This window comes from Mus musculus, chromosome 13, assembly GCF_000001635.26.
Source record: "Mus musculus strain C57BL/6J chromosome 13, GRCm38.p6 C57BL/6J".
Taxonomy (NCBI): Eukaryota; Metazoa; Chordata; class Mammalia; order Rodentia; family Muridae; genus Mus; species Mus musculus.
The window spans coordinates 50410225-50434517 of record NC_000079.6 but is presented as its reverse complement, the minus strand read 5'-3'; the positions used below and the strand labels follow the sequence as shown (position 1 = coordinate 50434517).

General features: G+C 46.6%; 1 protein-coding gene and 1 pseudogene across 24 annotated transcripts; one reads left to right on the top strand and one right to left on the bottom strand.

Moving 5' to 3' along the window:
• Positions 1 to 736: 736 nt before the first annotated feature.
• On the bottom strand, positions 737 to 16683 carry Fbxw17 (F-box and WD-40 domain protein 17). 24 transcript variants are annotated; one of them, XR_003950419.1, is made up of 11 exons: positions 16531 to 16683; positions 14641 to 14678; positions 11156 to 11316; positions 10648 to 10766; positions 8752 to 8961; positions 7738 to 7896; positions 7158 to 7296; positions 3931 to 4350; positions 2768 to 2978; positions 1963 to 2417; positions 737 to 1220 (listed from the first exon to the last, which is right to left on the bottom strand). XR_003950419.1 is itself a non-coding variant. In XM_006516828.3 (10 exons), exons 1-10 carry the CDS (start codon positions 16618 to 16620, stop codon positions 1112 to 1114), a joined length of 1311 nt encoding a protein of 436 aa, XP_006516891.1. In that variant the 5' UTR covers positions 16621 to 16680; the 3' UTR covers positions 737 to 1111. The 24 variants fall into 24 exon arrangements, 9 of the variants coding, with proteins under 9 accessions (XP_006516891.1, XP_006516892.1, XP_006516895.1 ...); XR_003950418.1 differs by having other exon boundaries at positions 1963 to 2342; XR_003950417.1 differs by lacking the exon at positions 3931 to 4350 and having other exon boundaries at positions 1963 to 2090; positions 2172 to 2347; positions 16531 to 16682.
• On the top strand, positions 19942 to 22456 carry Gm8742 (predicted gene 8742; annotated as a pseudogene).

Genomic DNA, 24293 nt, shown 5'->3' with positions numbered 1-24293 from the left:
TAACAGGAATTCATCTGTGTCTTGAGGATGCTGCTCTTAATATGACCTGCAAATGGAACATGCCCATGACATCTCCAGCAGAAATCCTCATCTTTGGCTGATCTGATCCTTCCTGTCATCTTTAGAACATGACAGTTGTCTTTCTTGCTGGACCACCATATTCATGTCTGCTGGTTTCTCTTTCTCATTGTTCTCCACCCCCTTCTCCATGGCTCTCTTGGGATGGCTCTGTCCTGCTTACCCTCATTCTCAGAGTCATTGAACAGCATATATAACTGTGGTGGAGCTAGGTTAGGACTCCCACTGACAGCCTCAGGGTAGACGCTCTCACGGCACCATCTATGTCCTACATGACCACAGGCATCTATGATACACAGCACTGTTTTTAAATGATTACCATAAGAAGCAGGGTGCCAGAAGTGAGCAGAGGCAGAACAGAGCCTGGCTGTGCTCTGCTGCCATGCTACCTGGCTCAATTCTCGCCCTCCACCCTTCTCTTTAAAAGAGAGGTGCCCTATTGACATCCACCAAGGTCCATTTTTGGTTTCAGTGGGTGACTGCCAGCACATACTGCTTGCAATTAAGAAGCCTAGTGGGCACCCACTGATGCAGCCAGGGCCCCCATGCTGGCCAACTCTAAAGCTGCCACCATCACTCTGCTTTGTTGGTGACCTTGAGTTTTTTTGAGATGGATCTCACAGAATTTATCTCAATGACAGCAAAGTTCATGCAGGAATGTGTCTCTACAGCACAGGCAAATAAAAATATTTTAATTACATTCTTGGTAACAAAAACAACTCTGTTGCCATCTGGACACTGCAAACGAGCAGGCTATAAATTCAGCACTACCACAAACAGTCCACTCTGTCTGTGACCACCTGGGAAACCGTGCCACCTGGGAAAGCGCCTGAAGAGGGGACTTATTCTCCCTTGTTTGAGCAGGACAGTGAAATGTAAGATGACAGAAACCACTTCATCGGCTCTCTGTGAGAAGGCAGCAGGCATTTTGTTAGGAAGCAGGCATCTTGCTAGTTTTTTTTCCAAAGTTGACAACATCTTTGGTAAGGACTTTGCACGCACACCAAGCCAGAGCATCTTCAACTGGTGGCGTCTAGTCAAGCTTAACCTTGAAGCAATATGACCTCAGAATACTTGTCCCAGTGCTTCTGGCTTCCACCCCAGCAATGCTTCTGCTGTCACTCTTCACGTGGGTGAATCCACTACAAAGGAGGAGGACACGCCAGGCATTAACCGTGGAACAAAAGCAGACACCTGCACCTTCCCAACCCCATCCAGCCCACTGCCACGACTGAAAAGGCTATACACGTTTAGCAGGAAGGTCAGGTTGGGTTCCTGCAGCGGTGCCGCTTGAATCACGATGCTCCCGACGCTGTGAGAAACATCGGGGGAAAGGCTCTGTGTATTTGTTACACTAAGTGCACCTCTGCCAGGGTCTACAGTGGGCCTTCCGTGGTCAAAGGTGGTGTGCCTACCTGTAAGGGCTCTCAGGACCTTTTCAAGGTCTAACCTGCATCCTGCCCCATGTTCTCTGTGGACTATGCACAAAACATCTAAATCTCTCAGCTATTTCATTTGCAAAGTGTGGGTAGTACCAGCATGGTCTGGTTTTGTACAAGAGACAATATACAGCACACAGTGAGAACTGAAAAGTCTGATATGTGGCAGAAAAACAGGATGTGCACAGTGGCTCATCTTGAGACCCAGGTAATGAGGCTGTACTTACTAACACCCTTCCCAACAACTGCTTTAGAACCATTCCTTCGAGCAGATGTGATATGCACATCTGGTCTCAGCTATTCAGAGGAATGAGGAGGAGGAACACTTTATGCTGGAAGTTTGAAACCAGCCTGGAGCAACATGACAAAACTTGTTCCAAAAGAAAGAAACCCAGTGCTTTTCTACTCTACAGACACAGGGCTGGAGAACAGTCAATTAAATTACCTGGCCCATCTGTGAGATCCCCCGAGCAAATGGTAACAGCTCTTGAGGACAGGTGATGTGTTCTTTTTATTCCACACATAGACACGCAAGGACAGGTCCAAGGCAGCAGTGATGACACGGTCTGGATCCTTGAAATGAAGTCAAGTGAGCTACAGCTGTGGATTCCCAAGAGTGGAAAGTATGCCTCAGGCAGGAGGTGCCACACTCACCACCCACATAGACGTGATTGGCCTCTGGTGGTCCTGGAAGGCCATCAGCTGCAGGCCATGTATGGTGAAGAGCACCAGCTCTGACCTGGAGGTGAGCAGGATCGTTTGGGAGCCATGGCCCTGCATGAGGTGAGGAGTCATAGTGTCCGGCAGGTGGAAGCTGGCCAGCTGCTGTGCTTGGGAGAACAAAAGCATACAGGTTGCTTCTCTGGTATGGCTATGTGCCTCACCCGACAATCTGGTGTACTGAAAAAAAAATATGGGCTCTTGCAGTTGGAGAGCTCTGCCCCTGCCCCTGAGCCAATCAGCCAGACCCCCTAAAGATCAGTCCAGTGGCAGCAAAATGCTGGGGTGGCCCCACCCACAGAGGAAGAGACCATGGGTGTGGGCGTGGAATTTACTTCTGAAGCCCAGCACCACACAGGGACCAACATGTACTGAGCATTCTATCACCCGGTACATGAAACATGCAGCAAAGCATCCAGGCCACTCTGCCTCTCCTTCCCCGGAAGGGAAAAGAGACTGTTCTAGAGGAACCGTGAACAGCAGTGTCCTGAAGTTCCAACTGAAGGCTGTGGCCAGCACAGGGACCTTACCAAGGATGCTCAATCTGTCCCTGGACTTGGTGGCCTTTAACTCGAAGGTAGTGATAACCAGATGCACGCCACCGTCATCTCTGTGTATCACCATCAGTCTGGCTGCCTCATCCGGAGCCCAGCAGGCTCTGGAGCTCAGCCTGATGGGAAGGGTAGTGGAGACAGGAAGTCTGTCTTCTGATGGGTGCAGCAAGGGCTGAGTGTAGAACACCTGTTGAAACACCCATATATGGTCACAGTGTGGTGAGGAACCTGAGAGTTCCCAAAACCCTCCAGCCCCAGGCTGACTTCAGCCTCTGGTAGGACTGCCTGGACAGCTGGCTGCCCACATAATGCAATACTAGGCCTAACTGGGCAATCGAGCTCATCTTCATGTCCCCCTTCTAGGCTGTGGGCTACAGCATCCTATGCCCTCTGTACCAAACTGCTATTCTCTAATGATCTTCTTCCCTAGCTCTCAGATCTCCTTCCTGTGTTCTACTAGCTCTTCTTTCTATGCTCTAACTTTTTTAGTTTAGGTCCTGGCACTCAGTAAGGGTTTCACCTCTGGCAAGTGACTGGACATTGAAGAGGTAACCTGCCCCCATCTCTGCATTAATTAATCCTTGGCATCAAATCCCACACTCGCACTCTCTTGTCCCTGTGCTGAGCTAAATGGCCAGCACTTCCTTTCCCTTGCCCTGTGCAGATGCCTCCTGCCTATGAAGAGGGCAGACGAACAGCAGCCCATCCTAGTTTCCACTCTCAGCATTAACACCTGGTGCTGAGACTTGCACTCCCCTCTGTGTTATCAAACAGCCAGCATTCCCCTGGTGCAGATGGCTCCTGCCGTTGAAGGAGGCAGAAATTCATGTCCTTGAAGTGATAAGGCCCCCATTCTTGAGTTATGGGAAAGAAGCAATTAAGTGCTCCCAGACAGCTGGGACTGACTTGCAAAAACCCACTACCCTCCGATAGCGGAATACGTTATTTCTCCCCAGGTGAAAAAGGTCCTTCTCCAGCTGCATGGCTCCTCCTCCCAGTCTGAGCGAATGTTATCATTTTGAAGGATGGCAGTCCTTTACCCTCTACCCAATCACGTAACACCAAGGCTCGAGAGCCCCTGCTTATGCATTCTCCCATATATTCCCTGAACCCCAAGACTCAAGCATGGCATTCCTAACCTGTGGAGCAGGGAAGATTGTGATCTGGGTCTGGACTCATAATAAAGGCTTTGTGTTTACATCAGCGCTGTGATTTCTGGAGGTCTCTTGGGGTTCCCGAGAACTGGGCATAACACTCTGGGGGCTCGTCCTTCGGCAGCCTCAGCAGATCCCCAGAATCTGCAACCTGAAGAGTCTGGTGCCAGCAGGTGAGTGTTGAGTGTTAGTATTTTTGTACAGTCTGTGTCTGTTCTGTTCTTCTTTTTGGCCTCGGAGAAGCTTCAAGGTGTCAGAGTAAGCAGCAGAGGGTGACTAAGAGTAGAGGTGCTGGAGAGTCACCTCCCGAGTGTACCAGTCAGGGGAGGAATCTGTGGCCGAGGAAGAGCCTCATCACAGGCTGGTTTCCTCCCTGTGTGGTCTCCACTTTCTGAGTCTGTAGAGCTGGAGGCAGATTCCACTGTTTTACTCTATGGGCAACGGGGCCAACTGACCAACAAGGGAATCAACCCCTCCATTATTGGCTCTTCAGCTACTGCTTATCTTTATAACTGGAGAAACAATGCTAGATTCTCAAGACAACCCTAGAGAGCTCATTGTCCTCTTAGACACCATCCTTGTCACCCATCAGCCTACTTGGGATGACTGTCAGCAGCTCTTGCAGATTCTCTTTACCACCAAGGAAAAGGAACACATAATTTTGGAGGCCCAAACATCCCCAGGAGCTAACAGCACTCCAACACAGAACCCTGCTGACAAAAGGACTTCCCCTCAGGATATCAGCTTGGGACTACAATACGGGTAAAGGTAGGAAACGTCTTGAGTCTACCACCAGTTTCTAATGGCAGGTCTCAGGGCTCACAAATTTGGCTAAGGTGTATGATGTCAGGCAGAAGGATAATCAAGGCCCAGCAGAGTTTCTTGTGCAGATTATAGACGCTTTCCACCATTATATGCACCTCGACCCTGAGGAGGCAGTAGCGCTGGTGTTTATAAATCAACCAGCACCACACATTAGAAAGGCTAGGGAAGAAGTCATAGAGAGATTTGGTGGAGGTTGCAGAGAAGGTGTACCATAATAGCGAGACTAAAGATGAGAAGAGTAAGACAGGGAAGATAGTGAACAGAGATCTGGCCAAAGTCCTTCTAGCTAATAGTAACCTGGACCAGAGAGAGAGAGGAAGTGCCAGCTCCGCGAACTATTGCTGAAGGTAAAGAGCCTAAGGGGGGTTGTCAGCCAATTTTAGGTAAGAACCACTGCGTCTATTGTAAGGAGAAAGGACACCGGGCCAGAGAATAACCCAAAGAGAAAGCCAAAGACTAAGACCGTGCTCACTGAGGATGACAATTGAGAGTCATGCCTCAGACCCCTTCCCTGAGCCCAAGCCCTGAGCCTTAGAGTGGAGGGGAAGCCTCTGAAATTCCTGGTGGATACTGGAGTCCAACATTCAGTGCTCATAAAGGGTGAAGGGCTACTGTCTTCCAAGAAGTCCTGGGTCCAAGGGGCCAAAGGCACCAAAAAATATTCATGGACTACCTGAAGAATAGTAGACTTGGGAATGGGACGGGTAACCCATTTGTTCATAGTCATTCCCAAATGCCCCTACTCTTTACTGGGAAGAGATCTTCTAGCTAAAACGAGGGCCCAAATTCATTTTAAACCTGGGGAAATCTGGTTAATGGATCCGAATAGTGATCTGATCCCGGTGCTGACACTTGACTTGGCCTCTGTGACTGAGTACAGACTATACAAGTCACCAGCCACCCCCAAACAAGATTTGGCGTTTGGTTGACAAAGCAAAATATTGACCCGGTGTTTGTAGAGCTTGAACACAGTAAGAGTCCCCACCGTTCATTCCAAATGGATTATTTCCCCCGGAATAAGCATAGTGAGCTTGTTCAATGGGACTGACCCCACGTATGCATAGAGAGGTCCTTAACTCCTCCACCCCAAAGGAGTTCTGTATTCTAGTCCAGTTAGTACCCCGCATAACCTATGATTCAGAAGGGACAGTGCTGAGAACGCTGGTAGGGGACGTTGTTGAAGGAGACCTCATGAGCCAGAAAAGGGAACCCTTCTCCTTAACCCTAGCTGTAATCCTAGGGGCAGGACTAGCCCACACTGGGATAGCTGCATTGACGTTACAGGAAAAGAATTACAAAAGCTTAAAGGCAGACATAGATGAGGACATCCAATGCCTAGAAAAGTCCATCTTGCACTTGGAGCTTAATGTGGACTCTCTGAGTAATGCTGAGGTAGTGCTGCAGACCAGGCGGGTATTAGACTTAGTGGGTTTCTACCTCAAAGAGGGTTATGTGCCGCTCTACGTGAGGAGTGTTGTTTCATGTCAACCATATGGGGTTATTAGGAAATCATTAGCCAAAGTCAGGGAGAGTATAGATAGACCCTAGAGGGAAGGAGAAAAGTCCAAAAGTTGGTACCACTCACTGTTTGATTCCTGCCCCTGGTTAACAACTCTCATCTCCACCCTGGTGGGACCTCTGGCCCTCATTTAACTCTTCCTCACTTCTAGACCATGCATTATCAATAAGCCCATGCTTTTTCTGTACATGAAACAGAGATTGGGAACTATTCAACTGATGGAAATGAGGTCACGGTATCAACAAATTAGCACAGACAACCCAGATCTGAGAGCCCAAGATTGGCCTCTAAAGTTACTAGTGGAGGGGTGACTGAAGAGATACAAAGTAACCTGCCCCTGTCTCTGTGTTAATCCTTGGCATCAAATCCCACACTACCTTGTCCCCACACTGAGCTAACCAGCCTGCACTCCCCCCACCCCTACAAATGCCTCCTGCCTTTGAAGAGGGCAGACAAAAGGCAGCCGTGAAACTTGCACTCCCCACCATGCAAAATGTAAAGAGGCAGCCCTTCCCCAGTGCCTATGGCTCCTGCCTTTGAAGGAGGCAGAAATTCATGTCCTTGAAGTGATAAGGCCCCCATTCTTGAGCTATGGGAAAGAAGCAATTAAGTGCTCCCAGACAGCTGGGACTGACTTGCAAAAACCCACTAGCCTCTGATAACAGAATAAGTTATTTCCTCCCAGGTCAAAAAGGTCCTTTTCCAGATGCATGGCTCCTCCTCCCAGTCTGAGCGAATGTTATCATTCTGAAGGATGGCAGTCCTTTACCCTCTACCCAATCACGTAACACCAAGGCTCGAGAGCCCCTGCTTATGCATTCTCCCATATATTCCCTGAACCCCTAGACTCAAGCATGGCATTCCTAACCTGTGGAGCAGGGAAGATTGTGATCCGATCGGGACTCCATCTGGACTCATATTAAAGGTTCTTTGTGTTTACATTGGTGTGGCAATTTCTGGTGGTCTCCTTATGTTCCTGTGAGCTGGGTATAACAACATCTCTGTACCTATGAACCAGGTCACGGTTAGCACTTTGTGACTTGCAGGGCATTGCTCCAGACCACAGAGGAGGAGGCAGGTCAGACCTGCACCCCTACATATCACCTGCCCTCTTCCCCAGCACCTGCACTGGCCTCACTGCTCACTGGTCTTTACCCCATCCTCAGCACACAGAAAGCACTTTAGGAGCACCCTGGTGTTTACGCCCAAGCCCAAACCTAGTCAAAGCTGACTTTGCCCTTCCCAGCAGAGAGCTGACCCTTCTAGCTCACAGCATAGTGGCAGGGAAGAGCAGAGGATAACAGGGCTGGGTTTCCTGCATGGGAGTCACACTCCTTCCTGACCCTGCGATGGCCTGAGAACCTCCATCCTGTAGTCTCAGGGTGCAGGCTCTTTAGCCACCTCCCACTACATTAGGTTTACCAGGAACTGGGCTCCGAGGCACTGACCTTTGGGCCTAAGTCTGAGCCTTGTGCAGACACAAATACCCACTGTGTGTCAGGGGAGCACGTGAGGCTCACAGAGGAGTGAGGAAATGTGGGTACTCTGGAGACCACTTGCAGCTGAGGTACTGTCATAGTGTAGAGGGTCCCTTCATCACAGGCTACCTGGAACAGAAAGAATGTGACAATGAGGCGTACCATCACATTCTGGTAGAGCTGTGTCCCCCACTGAAGGGTGGGCACAGCCCACAGCAATGTTAAGTGTTCAGAGCAGAGCCCACATCCCCTGCAGGAGCCTGATGTGAGCCTCCACTGCCCTTCCTGTCTAGGACACAAGCAGCTTGCTTGTGTGTTTTACAATTACAATGTTTCCTCTGGCACTGATGGCAATTTACAAAGGTTACTAATTTGGGAAGGTCAGCCAGGAGTACAAAAGTTATTATAACTACTGCTACAGTGAGTACTCCTGCCTAGGCCCTGTATATACACAGCGTACATTCACGGGGATGCCTTAAATTACAATTATTAGGTTAAGAGTATGCATATTTAAAATGTTTCACAAAATTGAAATATAACCACCAAACTCTGGAAACCAGTTCAAAGCACATTCCCACTTCACGTGTAGAAAAGTGGGCAGACAAGCTGAAGAGCACATGGTAGAAGGTAGCCCCGCCCTGAAGGTCAGGGGCCCTGACCCTCATAAAAAGCAGCAAAGAATGAAGGCGTGAAGAAACAGTGAAGACAGGGACTGCAGCCCCCATCAGCACACAGGAAAGCAGAGGCACTGTGGCTACAAAAACACATGAGTTTACACAGCAGGCACCCAGCACAACTGCAGAGGCTATAGGGAACAGTTGATGCCACACAAGTCTGAAGGACAGAGCCTGCATTCCATGTGGTGCACAAAGAGGAGGCAGAGCAGCAGTGCCTGCTATCAAGAGGGACTCAGACTCTACTCACCATAGGGGTTCCTGAGAGCGTGTGAGTGTGTGTGTGTGTTTGTGTATGTGTGTCACTCACCAGCAAGAAGGGGCCCTCTGGGTGGTCACAGGCCTCCATTGAAGAACAGGATGCCGGCAAGCTGAAGAAGGCCCACTCAGACCCGGTCTTTGCTTTCCACCCCATGATCAAGCCCTGTATGTCCACAGTGACAACCAGCTGCAGCTGAGGATAGGCCACCACATTCACCAGAGGAGCAGGCTGCACAGCACTTGACCAGATCTCTGAGCCCTGGCAACAACAAAATTAACATAACAGATTTACACAGGGATCCATTTATTTCATAGATACATAGGACTTTTCTCAATCCATGTAGGTTTGCCTGGGCCCACTCTACCAGTCTGTAGCACACAGATGGTGATCCAACTGTGTGGTTCTAGGATCACCCAGGAAACAAACCTGTGTCACATGTAAGAGGGAGGTTCTAGATTAGGTTAACTGAAGTAATACAATTTGATGAGCTGGAGTCCCGGACTGAATAAAAGAGAGAAAAACCTAGAACTCTGGCTCTCAGGGACCTGACACCCTTATCTGACCGCCATGATCTCACAGGCACATACACACACAAACAGCAAACCTTCAAAAAAAATGCTTAAAGAATCCTGTATCTTTAAGCAGGGTGTGGATGGATGCAAACTACCATTATGAAAGCAAGTAAAATAAGCCAGGCATTGTGTCTCAGGACTGCTGCCCCAGTGATTGGGAGGAAAGGCTGGGAAGACTGCCCTAAGCTCCAGGCCGGCTGGAGCTGCAGGGCAAAATCCAACCTGGTATCAAAAAAAGCCATCGAGAAGAACAGGAGAGAGGCCAAACTATTAACACTGTTGATCTGAAGGATTAGGACGAAGGGATGGAGAGTGTGTGTTCACTGGAATTGGCTAGTTTCTGTTTGTTTGTGCTTGTTATTTATTTATGGTAAAGTGACTTTCTAGGGATTGAACCCCAAACCTTACCCATGCCAGGCAAGTGCTGCTCACTCACTAAACTCCCAGCCTGCCCATTTTTGTTTCAGAAGCTTTCAAGACTCAAAAACACACAAACAGGCCAGCAGTGGGCCGCACATCTCTGGGATGTCAACACTGGGGAAGCAGAAAAATCCCTAGTTTCAGGCCAGCCTGAGCCACACAAGACCCTACAAACCACATGGAGGAACCATAAGGCATGTGCTACATGACAGAAGCCGATGGACAAAGGGGTACATACAATGATTCTACTTGGGCTGCTGTAATAAAATGCCCAACACTGAACAATTTGAACAAAAGTATAGAAATGGAGTTTCTCACATTTTTGGAGCTACAAGAGTCCACAATGAAGGAGCAGCGAAGTCTCGTTATCTAGTAAAGGTTCTCTTTCCATGTCCTTAAATACCATATGGTGGAAAAGGGAAGGGTGCCAACCACTCCATTAGAACCTTTCAGTAGAGGACCACAGATCCCACCTTCTGTCACCTCCAAAGAGCTCAGGCAAATACCGTGCTACTGGAAAGCACAAGTCACAGTGTGACACAGCATCAGCTTCAACAACTGACTACTTAAGGGAGAAATGATAGTGAGACACACACACACACACACACACACACACACACACACACACACACACACATACACACACTCTCTCTCTCTCTCTGAAGGACCCTGACTAGGTAGCCTCTGTGAGGAGTGGCAAAGCAGCTGTCATCCCAGGCACAGGCCACAAGAGCCCCTACCAACATCAGCAAAGTTGGGTCCCAAGAGGCAAGCCAAGCACGTGTCACACAAAATAGGCTACACTCAGGTTTCAAAAGTCCCCCGTACTGTGCTGGTTAGCAGTTATGTCCTACTGGTGACAGCTGAAGGCACAGCTCAGATTGCTCATCTGCATAAATGGGGCACCTGCCCTGCATCAAATCAAACATTCCCTCCCCAGCGGGCAGCTCACCTCCTGCAGATCCCAGGCACGCACAGTACAGTCTGAAGACACAGTGCAAACCACGGACCTTGCCCCTTCATCAAAGCGGTACTCATGGGGTGAGACGTAGGCCAGCTGATCTATCATTCCTGGAAGGGAGACAGACATAGATGGACTCAGATCTAACACACAAGTGTTCCTCTTCTCCAGTTTCAGGAACACATTGAGTGCTTGCTCGGTGGGGACATAAAGAGACAGGGGGGAACTTGTAACCACTCAGCTAGTGGGTGAGCTCTCCGGAGAACGGAACCTAGTCCTAACTACAAAGGCCTGGCTTGTCTTATTTTCTCAGCCTACTGAAAAGGAGATAACCTATCCTTTCCTCCCACGGTGTGACACAAATGACATAGCATCTAGGAGACCTGCGTTCATCAACCGGCATTAGCTGAGATGCCAAGTACCCTGAAACTTGATCAGGAAGGGCGGTGGGGAGGAGGCAGTGGGAGTGGACATAGCTCTTATACTCTCCAGCCCATACCTGTGTGCCCAGAAATAGCTTTGCAGATGAAATCCTGTGGCCGCCCAGATTCCATACGGAACTCTAGCTCAGACCGGCAGAAATAGTACTTCTTCCATGTTTGCGTGCCCACGACCACTGGGAAGGCCTTGCAGGAGGCCCATCGCCTCAGACACAGCTGCCTGAAACACAGACGTACAAGCTTAGGCGGGATACAAGAGTCAGGGATTCTAAAACCAGATCTAGCTTTGAATTCCGGCCTCACCTCTTTCTGGCTTTGAAACCCTGGATAATCCACTGTGCCTAACAGGGCCTCAACTTCCTCCTCTGTTGAACAGGTGCAGTGCTGATAGTGAGTGAGTGGTGGCATGTGAACCACGTGTGCCTTGTCTATGACAAGCTGCCCTCCATGGCAGTCCTCTGGAGGAGGTGCTCACCACCGTCTCTCTTGGGGACACTAAAGGACTGGGATTCAAGTCAATCTGCCCACTTGCCCTTTCAGCTGTTGATCCTTCCCATGTCTCCTTGCTATTGCCAGGGGTCAGATCATCTCTAGATTCACCTGTTTATCATCATATGACACTTCTTTACACCCCTGATCCCAAAGTCTACCCTGTGATGTCATTTAGCTTTTTTCATGACTGTCTGCACGAGTATATCTTCTTCCAAAAATCTTGCCTTCAGCATATTATGTCTTTTAATCCAAAGTCCGTCTCAGAGAGGAGTGCCTGCAAAGCATACATACTGCATTTGATCTCTACATCTTATGAAGAAAAAAAAAAAAAAAGAAAAAGAAAACTAAGTGTATTTCATGTATACAGCATTAAACTGGACCACTTTTCTTCACCAGTTCTGTGGCTCCTTCACCTTTTTGTTAGGTTGTATAATCATACTTTTCATTATTTTAATGATCTCTTGGAGTAAGCCCCTCCATATTTCATTACTGTCATCTTCTGTGTTAAGTATGGTCTAATGTACGGTTTCAATTTCTTGGTCATTTCTTCATATTATTATTTACTTTTTAGTAGCTGACTTAAAGATTATAGCTTGGACTTTACATATGGAGGGATACTTTTGATTAGTACACAATCAATTTTCAGTAGTAAGTAAAACATTTGCTCATACATGTGTGTTTCTGCCCTACCTCCTTTAGTATGTATCATAAATCACATTAAGAGACTCTCTATGCTGGTGGAAAGGTGCACACTTAGAGCCTGAGAGACTGAGACAATTATAGGTGCTGAGCCTGACCCAGCCTGGGCTGTAAGGAAAGACCCTGTCTTACAAAAGAAAAGCCATGTGTAAGAATCGCAAGGTAAACATGTGTGGTATGTTGACTTAGACTCCAGCTGGAGAGAAGAGAGCAGGAGACAGGGTGGTCATACTTCCTGCTTTTATACAACAGGAGAAAAGGTTACAAAAAGCATTCATACCACCTGGACACTGGTTTTATATATGGTGTTTCTTCATGTGGATTCAAGCTACTGTCTGGAGTTCAGGAGAGCAGCAGCTAATGGTGCTATGGGAACTGAGTGTGAGAGTAGTGGAAGTCTGACTGGAGAGGTAAATAGCTTTCAGAACTGGAGCTAGCAGAATACACTGCTGCTACCCGTCATTGGTCATTTCAGGAAGAGGAGAATGTGGTCAGATGGGAAAGAACCTGACCACCAACACCACCACAAATTGTCCTATATCCTATCTTACTTTGCACATGTACTGTACTGGCTGGTCTTGTGTGTCAACTGAGACACAAGCTAAGGTTGACACAAGCTAGGATCATCATAGAGGTATGAACCTCAGTTGAGGAAATGCCTCCATGAGATCCAGCTATAAGACATTTTTCTCAATTAGTGATCAAGGGTGGGAGGGCCCAGCCATGGTGAGTAGTGCTATCCCTAGGCTGGTGGTCCTGGGTTCTATAAGGCAGGCAGGCCAAGCAAGCCAGGGGGAGCAAACCAATAAGCAGCATCTCCCTCATCCCCCATCCCCATGGCCTCTGCCTCAGTTCCTGCCTCCAGAATTCTGCCCTGCTGCAGTTCCTAATGATGAACTTGCTTTCTGGTCATGGTGTTTCATCACAGCAATAGAAACCCTAACTCAGATACCCATTATACACCCATGAGTCAGACTCTTGTGTGTAGGCTCTCTAGTGTGTGGCACACAAGACTCCAGTGCTCACATGTCTAGGCAAATGTGGTCTTTAAATCTCTGGTCTAATGGGAAAGCATGATGACCAGCTCCAGACAAAAAGGGCTGCCGAATGATTCTGTTTGGCCTGCATAGGACTGGCAGCTCTCAACATCGAAACATCATGTTGTTACATTAAAAAAAGAGAACAAACAAGAGAAAAATGCAGTTACAAGGATGGAGATACTGTAAGGAAGTTAGGTGATGAGAAAGGAATTTTCTGCTAACTTCTCAAGAACAGTATTTCTCTCGGGGAAAGCTCTACCCTGGCTTGTAAATGTGCACACTCAGGGCCTACAGCGGCAGCTGCGCCAGGCAGTTCATCCACTCAGACGATTTCATTGAGCCACATACTAGGCAGGACATCCCTTCACCTACATTACCTACCGCCCCCTAAAAGTCAGTGTTCTTCAAAGAGATGAAAGAATAGATTCCAATGAAAGTTTGCTTCAAACCTGACTGAGACTGTTTATCTAATCAATATTAGTTATAAAAGCTAATGAGAACCAACAGTTCTATGATGCTGAAAACTGAATATGCTAAAGTAGCCCTGAAATAACGGAGAATTCTGGGATGTCATAGTTACCCCAAATAAAAGCAAAGACCGCCCCCCCTCCAGCTTTTGAAGACACTTCATGTTTGAACAGTTGTTTTCCATTACGGGTAACTAAAAACAACTCCTACCTGACCCTCAAGGCTGCCTGCCCTACATTCAGCCAGAGAGGACTCATCTGTTGCCCCTCTTCCGGCTGCTGGTAGTGTTATCCTAGTATAAAATAAAAGGATAACAGGCTCCAAAGAAGGAATAATGTAGAGGGGCTTAGAAAAATTCAATGTTTTAACTATTTCTATTTTCAACTGTGATTTTTTTTTTTAATTTTATACAATCTTACATTTTTATGCTGCTGTGTAGTTAAAAGAAATCTGAGTTGGGCACAGTGTGGCATTTGCTTACAATTCCAACATTGGGGGAGTGGGGGGCGGGGTTAGGCAGGATGATCATAAGTTCAAGACTAGCCTATGCTACAAACTAAGTATAAGACCATCTTAGCTATAAAATGGATGTTTTGATTTGATTTTTTAAAAGTAATTTGATTACACTGACAGAAAACACAGGAAATGAATCCAGCAGGTTGAGTTTGGCAATCCTGTTGATACAAAGTCTTACATTATTAACCACAAAGGAGTTTCCTCATGGTAAGAACCTGGGATATAATCCTTCTCGGACTTCAATAGAAGCAAAAGTGCTGAGAGCACCTGGAGCCACTTCTGGTGAGCGCCTCTCCTTTGCAGAACACCCTTGGCTCTTCTTCACTCACCTCCACAGTTCCTTGGTCATCGAAACCTCATTCCAGACCTAGAACAAGGAGTGAGAAAGACAGGATCTGGTCAGTCAATAACCATTTAGCACTCTGGCCTGCCAAATCCCATGGAGGCAAGAAAGAACAAAACCAGGCCAACATTCAACACAGCTCAACCTGGAGCATTCAAAACAACAGACCACCAAATGGGCCAGTCAGAAGAACGTGGCTTGTTATCCTACATAAACAACAGCCCCCAGCATTCCAGAAAATTATCTGTCCTTGGACGAGTGGGGCTTGCAAGATAGAGGCATTGTTTTTTGTTTTTTTTGTTTGTTTGCTTGTTTGTTTTTGTTTTTTGGGGGTCTTTTTTTGGGTCTATAGATCTCCTACCCATAGTAATTAAAACTTAAAATATAACTTTAGCCATCACAATCCATAAACCAAGATGTTAAATAGTGTCTTCTGTAGGCAGACTGTTCAGTCATGGCCACCACTGTCTCTCTAGGGTACAACAGGGACATGGTGTAGAATGACAAACTGTTACAATGTGAGGTAAATTCTCCCACTCGCAAAGTTTTGGCAAATGATGCAGAGGAAAAAGATGCAAGCTCCAAGTGTTACAGCAAAGCAAAAAGATGTGGCTAGGGATACAGGTCAAACTACTGCAGCATTAAAGACCCACAAAGGCAGACAGGAAGGTCCCTCAGCTGCTAAGAGTACCTGGCTAGCTCCACACCCTAGGTGCATCTTCCAGAACTACAAAAGAAAAAAACAAAACTAGATGATGCCTTATCTGCAAACACACCCTTAGCCTAGAACCTTCAGCCTCACGGCCAGATGTCAACTCTGGGTCCTTTGATGAAGTCTGCAGTGAAAGGATTGACCTAGCCAAGAGTCAGGCTAACTCCATGACAGGCTGCAAACTGGCAGTTTGGGAGACTAGGTCTAAGTTTCTGTTTCCCAGAAATGAGAACCTGGATCCAGGAACTTATGGTCAGCCAACCACAACAGTGGACAGCCAATCAGAGGACACCTTGTCATCTGGCCTGAAGTAAGTATAGGTAGCTAGAATGAGTAAGTGACCCCCTGGGAGGTCTCCAGGGCCTAATGAATTGTAGAATCAGTCAGGCTCCTAGAGGCACATACACCATACACCTTCCTGGTCTCCAGGGCCTAAGGCACATACACTGTACACCTTCCTGGAATTCCCCTGAAAATAAAAGCTGAGCTTGGGCGACCACAAGGAGTCTCCATCCCCAAATGGGGAGACCCCTGCATGAAGGAAATGCTGCTCAATGAACACTCTTTGTGTTTGCAAACTATCTGAGTCAAGGTATCATTCTTTGGCGATTCTTGGATCCTAACAGAAGAGCAAGTGGCATACTTGCAGTGTGATGGTTCTGGCAAAGTTGTCAAGATTGGAATGAACAGTATTGGTCTCTTTCTGTGAGTAAAACATTTAAAACGGAACAGGTTCGAAACTGCAAATCTAAGTGCTTTGTTCAAGCAACGACGAGTCTAACCTTTTGAACACTTCTGAATACTTAATGAAGAGACACTTAACTTCAAGGCTTGCACTGGGTTCTTCAGATAGACATTAAAGAGGGAGGATTTTAGCGTCTCTTTGGTCACAGTTCAGTAGTGAAACTGGCAGGGAAAAACAAATACCTTACACTAACTGTGATTTAGTCGCCCTTGCACTGAGTCTTTGGGAGGAAGCACACAGTGGGGCATAGAGAGCACCGGGCAGATGACCACCAAGGTAGGGGCCCGGTCAAGAAGGCGGCGGGAAGGGTAGGGCGGTGCCACCGGAGGGCATCAGCCAAGCCAGTCCCTGGAGGAGATGCCCCTTGGTCCCCGGGCCTGCGGAGCGCGGCGGTGGGGCGACCCTGCCCAGGACCTCACCTTGTTCACCTGCGCAGCGCGCAGCAGGTCCCGGGCCTCCAGGAAGGAGAAGATGTGCTGCAGTTCGTGCGGGCCAAGCTGCGGCGCCATCCCGCTTGCCACGCCCTAGCCCCGTGCGTCTGCTTCCTCCACAGTTAGATGAGCCCGCCCACATGAGAAAATTGTGCCGGTTACTTCCGCTCCTGCGCTCGCCTCCCCAGGCTGGTCATTTCCAGCTGCTGGCTTTTGACATGATCCTGCTCTGGCCTAGCGATCACTGAAGTTGGAATATTGACCTTGTTTTTTTCTCTGCCTCTCCTCTCACAATCAGTCTTGGTTGCTCCTTGCCGGGTTCTGGCTTCAGCCTCCTCCCTGCTTATGATTCTGCATTGTATTTATTATCAACCATGCCAACATGTACACATTTGGTGTTTTCCAGAAATGGGCTGTGCGGTAGGACAAAGAGTAGGGGCATGCATCTTGTATTGTAATCGATTGCTTCCTCTAATATTTACTGCAATTTATAGCTGCTGTTAAAACCACGCACACATAAATTTAACCTTAGAAGAGCGAAAGTATTGGGTACTATGATTCTGTAATGAACTCTTCTGTGCTCCTGTAGGAGTTAGGGCAGCTACAAGTCCACACCTCCCATCCTTGCCCATCGACCATCATTACTGCCACTGGTGTGCAGGTGAAGACATTTTCCCCAGTCAGGTCCACACCTGTGTGGTTCTGAAATGATTACGGGAGCATCATCTTGTTTTGACTCCATTTCATGTTTGCTTGGATAGCTCAGTACAAAATGGCCACACATTTGAGATTTGCATGGCCTTGACCTTGGGTCAGATATATTAGCCAAAAATAAGTAAACTACAATAGATTTAAAAGACATAAGTAAAAACAAACAAACAAACAAACAAACAAACAAAAACACACTATGTCTGAAATAACCAGTATGCCTTGCCAGTAATGAACGTGTCAAGGTTCCTTGACCCTCATCTGATTTTGACTTTGATGTAAATTATGGTCTTTGTGAGTTTTGCCTTTAAAAAGTCTGCACCCCTGAGCTTGGATGCCAAGAAACGTTTCAGAGGCACAAGCCTGTTCTTGGTCATGCCATCAATAAAAAGGGCTTAAAACCTTTAATTGGCTTAATCAGCATGGTTGCCAATAATTGTCTCATGTGGGTCATTTCAGTGCATTACAACCAAGATGCTTGAACCTGGAAAGATCTCTGAATCCTCCAGGGATAGAAATAATGGCTTTGAGTTTATGCTAAGTAAAGCATAACATGAGGTGATCTAAGGCTGGGCAGGAGGGGTGGCCAAGAAGAGTGTGGAGCAGAAAATAAGCTTATAACCATAAGTGCCGTAGGTCAGGCACTTAGTCCTCTTCCTAACATACTTGACTCCCTCTTTGACTGTGGAACTCCTAAAACTGGGATGACAGACATGGCCTCATCTCCCACCCCTGCACAGGAAACAGCTGTAGAAGGATCTGCTGCCTCCAGATGTGTATACATGAATCCCTGTGCACTGAAGCTTCAGTGGGAGGCTACCATTCTTTAAAGCCATTGACCTGAGTCCAAATAAAAGAAATCGCATACCTAGAGTAAAGAGAAGGATGAGATCTGTACATGTCAAATTATGACAGTTTTAGGGCCCAAGTCTTAAGACCACCGAAGCACCCTACACTCACTCTGTAATGAGTAAATGCCAGTGCATTTAACCCAGGGAAACACACAGCTGCCTGAGCCTATCATTACCAGGATTACTAATGCTTTCATTAATAAAGTGAAAAGGGTCCATTTTATGGTAATGTTAAATATCCTTTACTTATTCATGTGTTTGTATCTTTGGTCCCCATTAGGCAGCACTGTTTTAGGAAGCTGGGAAACCCTTGAATGTGGAGCCTAGGGAAGTCAAAGCAGTGTTAACCAACTGCCTCACCTCTGCTGCCAGTGACACCAGCTAGAGCCTACCACCATATTGTCACTGCCCTCAGAAAGCCTAAGCTGAAATAAACCCTTCCTTCTCTGTGCCATGTCTTGTCAGGATGATGTGACCAGCCATGAGACAATAACTTGAGACAGAAGAAAGTCATCTGGGTTATAACTTCCCATGTTTGGCTTATTTTTGGTATGACCTCACAAGGAGCCATCATGAGTAGCTACAGGAACCTGCTCATAAAAGACATTGGCTCTGGCTGGCTTTGTGCTTATACTTCAGGGAAGCTGTTTGGTGCTTGGAGAGAACTTGGTCTAGGATGTTGGTGTTGGTAAACTTGAGCATTCCTGATTAATCAGTTGGACATTGACATAGTACATTTGTCAGCTCATTGATTTTTGATGTTGTCCTTTTGCTTTATTTTGTTCTCTCTGAGACTCTAGCTCCTGGGCTGGCTCAAAACTATATAGGCCAGATTGTCCTGGAGCTCACTATGTAGAGAAGGCTGGCCTGGAGCTCACAGCTATCCATTTACCCTGCTTGTAGAATGATGGGATTAAAGACACAAACCACTTAAGCTGGTCTGTTTTAGTTTTTACAATTTTTATTTATCTATTTATTGGTTTTGCTTTTGAGTGTGATTTACACAAACATATTCATTTTCCTTCATTAATTATTACATTCTTTTCCATTGTCATGCTTACTTACTTTTCCATTGCTCTGACAAAACACCATGACCTAGGTAACTTATAGAAGAGTTTGTCTGGAAATTATAGTTCCAGGCGGTTAGAGTCCATGACCATCATGGCAGGGGTCATGACAAGCAGGCAGGCAGGCAGGCAGGCATGACACTAGAGCAGTAGCTGAGAGTTTACATCTTGAGACAAAAACCACAGAGTAGAAAGAAAGACTGAGTTTTGAAACCTGCCCTGAGTGAGACTTGCCCTAATCTTTCTAAAACAGTTCCACGAGCTGGAGATTATATATATATGCGCCTATGGGATCATCCAAACTGCCACATAGACAATTTATGCTTGCCATTTTTAACTTTGGTTTTTCTTATTGTAAACCTTATGTTAGTATATATTAACTGTACAAGATAAGGAATTTTATTGTAACATGTCTATGCATGCATGTAATGAACTTTGATCATCTTTATTACTTCTAGCTCTGATCTTTATTATGTTTTGTTGACTATGTTCTGGGGTTTGGTTTATTCTTATTTTTCTATAACCTTGAAAGTCATCATTCAGTTGTGCAAAATAACTCTGGTTTTTTTTTTATGATATAGAAATGTATGATCACGCACTTGTCTCCTAGACCTGCTTTGCTTGTTTGATCTAGCACTGTATAGTGATATCACACTTCACAAGTTAACGTGGTGGTAATGGAGGAGGAGCGTGAGGCCAGCATCACGATGAGGAAACCCTCAAAAATAATGTCAAAGTCTCAATGATCTTTCACTGTGGCACATCTGCAGAGATGAAGCATGTCTGCCACATCCACACAGACACGGAAGTAGCTGTGAAGATCTTGATCAAGGGCAACAACAAGGCCTCTAACATCAACTCTCAGGTGAATCTCATGGAGTCTGGATAACATTCAAATATCATTACACTCTTCCACTTAATTGACACACCAGCAATGCCATATTTTATCATGGAATTTGCAGCAGGGGAGATTGGAGAGTGTCACAGAGGCACTGGCTGTATCAGGGTGCATCTCATTCTCCACCAGATGGTGGTGACAGCACTCAATGCCTACCCAGAAATAAAGATGGAGAATATCCTAGTGGATGTGACAGACCATGACGAACAGTGACTTTGCATTGGGCAAAAGCTGCAGTAATCCCCTGACCACCTTCACTTTTTAGCCTAAGAAATACTGGAGGGCAGAGGCTACCAGGGACTTCCCATCAGCATGTCTTTCCTTGCTGTAGCAATTTATAACCCAGTCACTGGTTGCATACGACACAAAGCATCAACCCCTTCAGGCCTGCACTGGCTGATCACAGCCATACACTATCAGGTTCCACCAAGACCATCTAAAATCATGCAATATCTCCTTATGTACTTGCTCTTATGTACTTTGTGGGCCCCAAGGATGAACTATGGGCCAGATCAATGAGCACTCATTGGTATTTATTCTTCTTCAGTTTCATGTGTTTTGCAAATTGTATCTTATATCTCGCTATACTAAGTTTCTGGGCTAATATCCACTCATAAGGAGCATTATCCACCATAAGGAGCCAGAGAATAACCAAAATGCAACAAATGGTGGAAGAACAACAAGGAACCACATTGAGATTCCTCCCCTACAGGAAACCAACCCAGGTTCAGGGACATTTCCCAGCAAACACTGTTCATTATTGCAAGAACAGGCCTCAACATTCCCAGCCTCCCCAGCCCTCCATCTTCAATGCCAAACCCTACAAATGCAGCAAATGGAAGGGGTCTGTGCCTACAGGGCTGCCCTTAAAGAAGGACATAGCAAAGTCTGATGTGCATAACACCATCAAGAAGGACCTTGGTGTAGGGGCACAAAAGGTGCCTGGCACTGCAAGCAGCAGCCCTGGGAAGGAGGTGAGACCCAAGAAACCTGCACTGAGGACAGAAAAGTTGCCCTACATGAAACTGGCTGAGCACTATTCTTGGCTTGAGGCAAAGACCAAAATCAAGCCAGCATCACATATCACAGAGCTTCCACTGAAACACGGGAAACACGGGAGACCCAATCTGCAGATGCTTGTGCCAAGGGTTGTGACCCCACCTGGAGTTCCAGCCTCAATCCTCCCCCAGGTTTTGTATCCCTCCTCACCCATCTGTAATTCCAAGGCTTACAAGATCATGGAAAATTTGCATCATCAGGATCCAGGAGGGACAAGGATGAAAACTGGATCAGCTGTGAGGATAGAGAGAGCTGAGTTTATACACTCAACTGCAGAGGCTCAGGAGACCCAAAGAGCCCCTCCACCTGCTTCCAGCCGTGGGGCCACAAAGTCCAATCCAGATCCATTGCCGAGATACCTGAGTGTTCAGAGACCTACTTCCTACTTCCAGGCAGCAAATCCCCAACAGATCAGGACCATCCGAGGCATTGGAAAAGGCAGTCTGAAGTCAAGTACCAATCCCAAAATGGCCAAGCATGCAACACAGAAGAGCTTTCAGGAGGTGGACTTAAGACATCACCCCCGGTGTATGACAATGGAAGGCCCTGGAGAAAGGTCAGACATTCAGCAGCCAAACAAACTACAGTGGAGGTGAAAGAAGAGCCACCTCCAGCATGGAGAGTCAATCTGGGATCCAGTGAGAGTCACAAAGGCCAGGACATCAATATGAGTTCCAGGGTCTTTGGGTCTTTAGGGGCCAACAGACTCCCAGCCCATCTACAAATACCTACCTCACAACACTTGCCGGACTCAAGTCCGAATATTTAGAGTTCAAAACAGCAGTCAAGAGCCTGGCCTGTGAGTCACCATCCAGTTGGCCCCAGTAGATTCCACCTTGCCAAAGTCAGCCTGCCCTCCCAGGACTCTCTGCCCAGCTTCCAGGCTAGTTTCCAAAACACCAAGACATCCCAGATCTTATGTGATGTCTTCATGAAGAGAAAGGAAATAGTGGAAATTAACGACATCAGTGTTCCAAAGAATCAGAACAAAGTGCTGGATCTCAATGGGTTTCACCTTTATGAAGAGAGGCAGAGCACTCTAAGAGCTACAGGCATAATTCAGGGAGAAAGGCGTGTGAGAGTAAGACGTTCCATCCCAAGCTCCACCAAGCTCAAGGATACAGCCAAGACTTGGACACCAGAAAAGGGAGAGCCTACGTCTAAGACCTCTTGGAAGAACATCCGAAGTAATGGTTTTCAATGTGGAAACCTAAGCACAAAATGCAAGGGACAGCAGGATATTCTAAAGAATTCTAGCTCCCCACCAGCTACTGAGCAGACACAGAAGGTTTGTAACAAGAAACGAGTCCATCTGCCATATGCTAGGTGAAATTACATGCCTTGCGAATATTCTGTTCCAGATCTTAAGAACACTGAAGGGGAACAGTCAAAGGTAAAAGGGTGGTGTAAAGTGGAATCACTGAGATCCAAGCTGGGTGCCTCATCCCAGACCTCTGAGGGTCTGTGTGACACACACCATAGAAGAGCAGCAAGTAGGATGAGCTGTGGCCATGCCAGCCAGAGGAACACAACCGTCTATTTACATAGGATCCTGACACAAACTGCACACAGAAGTTGATGCCCAGAGAACCTGTGAATTACATCCAAAGCAAGTGAAGAAAGAAATGGGCTTTATGCTGTTACCAACTCCCAAGGGGAATGAAAATCCATGTAGGTACAGGGTAACTGGAGACAAGCACAAGCCAGGCCTCGCTGTCCAGACAGCCTGTATACCTGGCACAATTAGGATCAAGTTTGGATTAGGGCACTGTCCACATAGAAGTCCTGAGGGGAACCACCATTCCTTCAGATACACACAAATTAGAGACAAAGAACAGCCTGGTTTTACCCATAAAGCCTTTGACCCACATCAAAGTACAATGAAAGGAATGGGTGGTGGCTGCCCTATAAGTTCCAAAGAGAACCATCCACTCAAGATCAAGGAGAACTGGAATCCAGTGGCACTCAGGTGTTGCTGGCTAGAGAGACTCTGACACCCAGTAGACCACAATAGGTCAAGGAGCAGGTGGCTCAGGCCACCCATGCCTCCACACACCAGGAGGTTCTAAAAGATGTCCCATCTGCCCAGTCATCTTTTCCAATGTGCCTCCTGGTAATAAACTTGGGTTTTCCCTATAAAGAATCTTTTCCTTTCTTAAGCTCATCCTTCTGTGCTCATGGCTCCTGCCCAGAAAGAAAGTGATTTCTGGTTCACATTCCTTCCTTTGAGTAGAGCTGTTTCTGTCCTACAGTGATGGAGGAGGGGAAGGTTCCTCCATGCATGTTGGTAGTAACAGCTTGTGTACTCCTTGGGCTCCAGCTCAGGAGTACACGGGCTTCCTCTGGCACATGGCTGGGCTTAGTCTCTGGTCCTTTGAAGCCTGTTTTCCCAAGTCCACTCACTTAAGTAACTAGTATTAGCCAGTGGGGTTAGAAACTTTTAGTATGTTTGAGGACTGTTTATATTTGTGATTTATTACATATGCTGAGCCTTGAGCACTCTCCCAATTTACTAGCAGTCTTTCTCTGCAATTTAGAGGAGTATATATTTTGGATGTGAGCCCTTCATTGGTTGTATATCTTTGCAGGAAATTATCCTATTCAAAGAACTTTCCCCTGGAAATGAGTTACAGGTGACTATGTACCACCATGTGAGTGCAGGTAATTGAACCTTGGTCCTGTCCAAGGCAGCCTGTGCTTTAATTACTGAGCCTCCTCTCCAGTCCCTTAAGTCCTAATATTGCAAGAAATGACTTTAACTAGTTCATTCCTCAAAATAGTTTCATTTTCCCCTTTATTTTTGCATACCTGTCAAATTCTAAGTAGAAAAAAAAACCTTAAATTTTATCATGATTATTTTAAATCATTTAATAGTATATTGAATTCTCATTTTCATTACATTAGAGTGTGTATCACTTACAATAACCAGTATCACTACAAAACTGATTTATTTTTCAAAGATTTCTTTTTTTATATGTAAGTATACTGTAGCTGTCTTCAGACACTCCAGAAGAGGGCATCAGATCTTGTCATGGAGGGTTGTGAGCTCCCACTCGGTTGCAGGGATTTTAACTCAGGACCTTTGAAAGAGAAGTCAGTGCTATTAACCACTGAGCCATCTCTCCAGCACCAAAATTGATTCTTTTTAAAGATGAACATGTTGCTGCT

What these genes read in the sequence shown, in the direction of transcription:
- Fbxw17 (NM_175401.4), bottom strand. Translation starts at nt 16,620, where the DNA reads ATGGCGCCGCAGCTTGGCCCGCACGAACTGCAGCACATCTTCTCCTTC. An exon ending in GCGCTGCGCAGGTGAACAAG is followed by an intron (nt 14,679 to 16,530) that starts GTGAGGTCCTGG and finishes TCCTTGTTCTAG; the next exon opens with GTCTGGAATGAGGTTTCGAT. An exon ending in GGATCTCACAGATGGGCCAG is followed by an intron (nt 1,221 to 1,962) that starts GTAATTTAATTG and finishes CCTCCTTTGTAG; the next exon opens with TGGATTCACCCACGTGAAGA.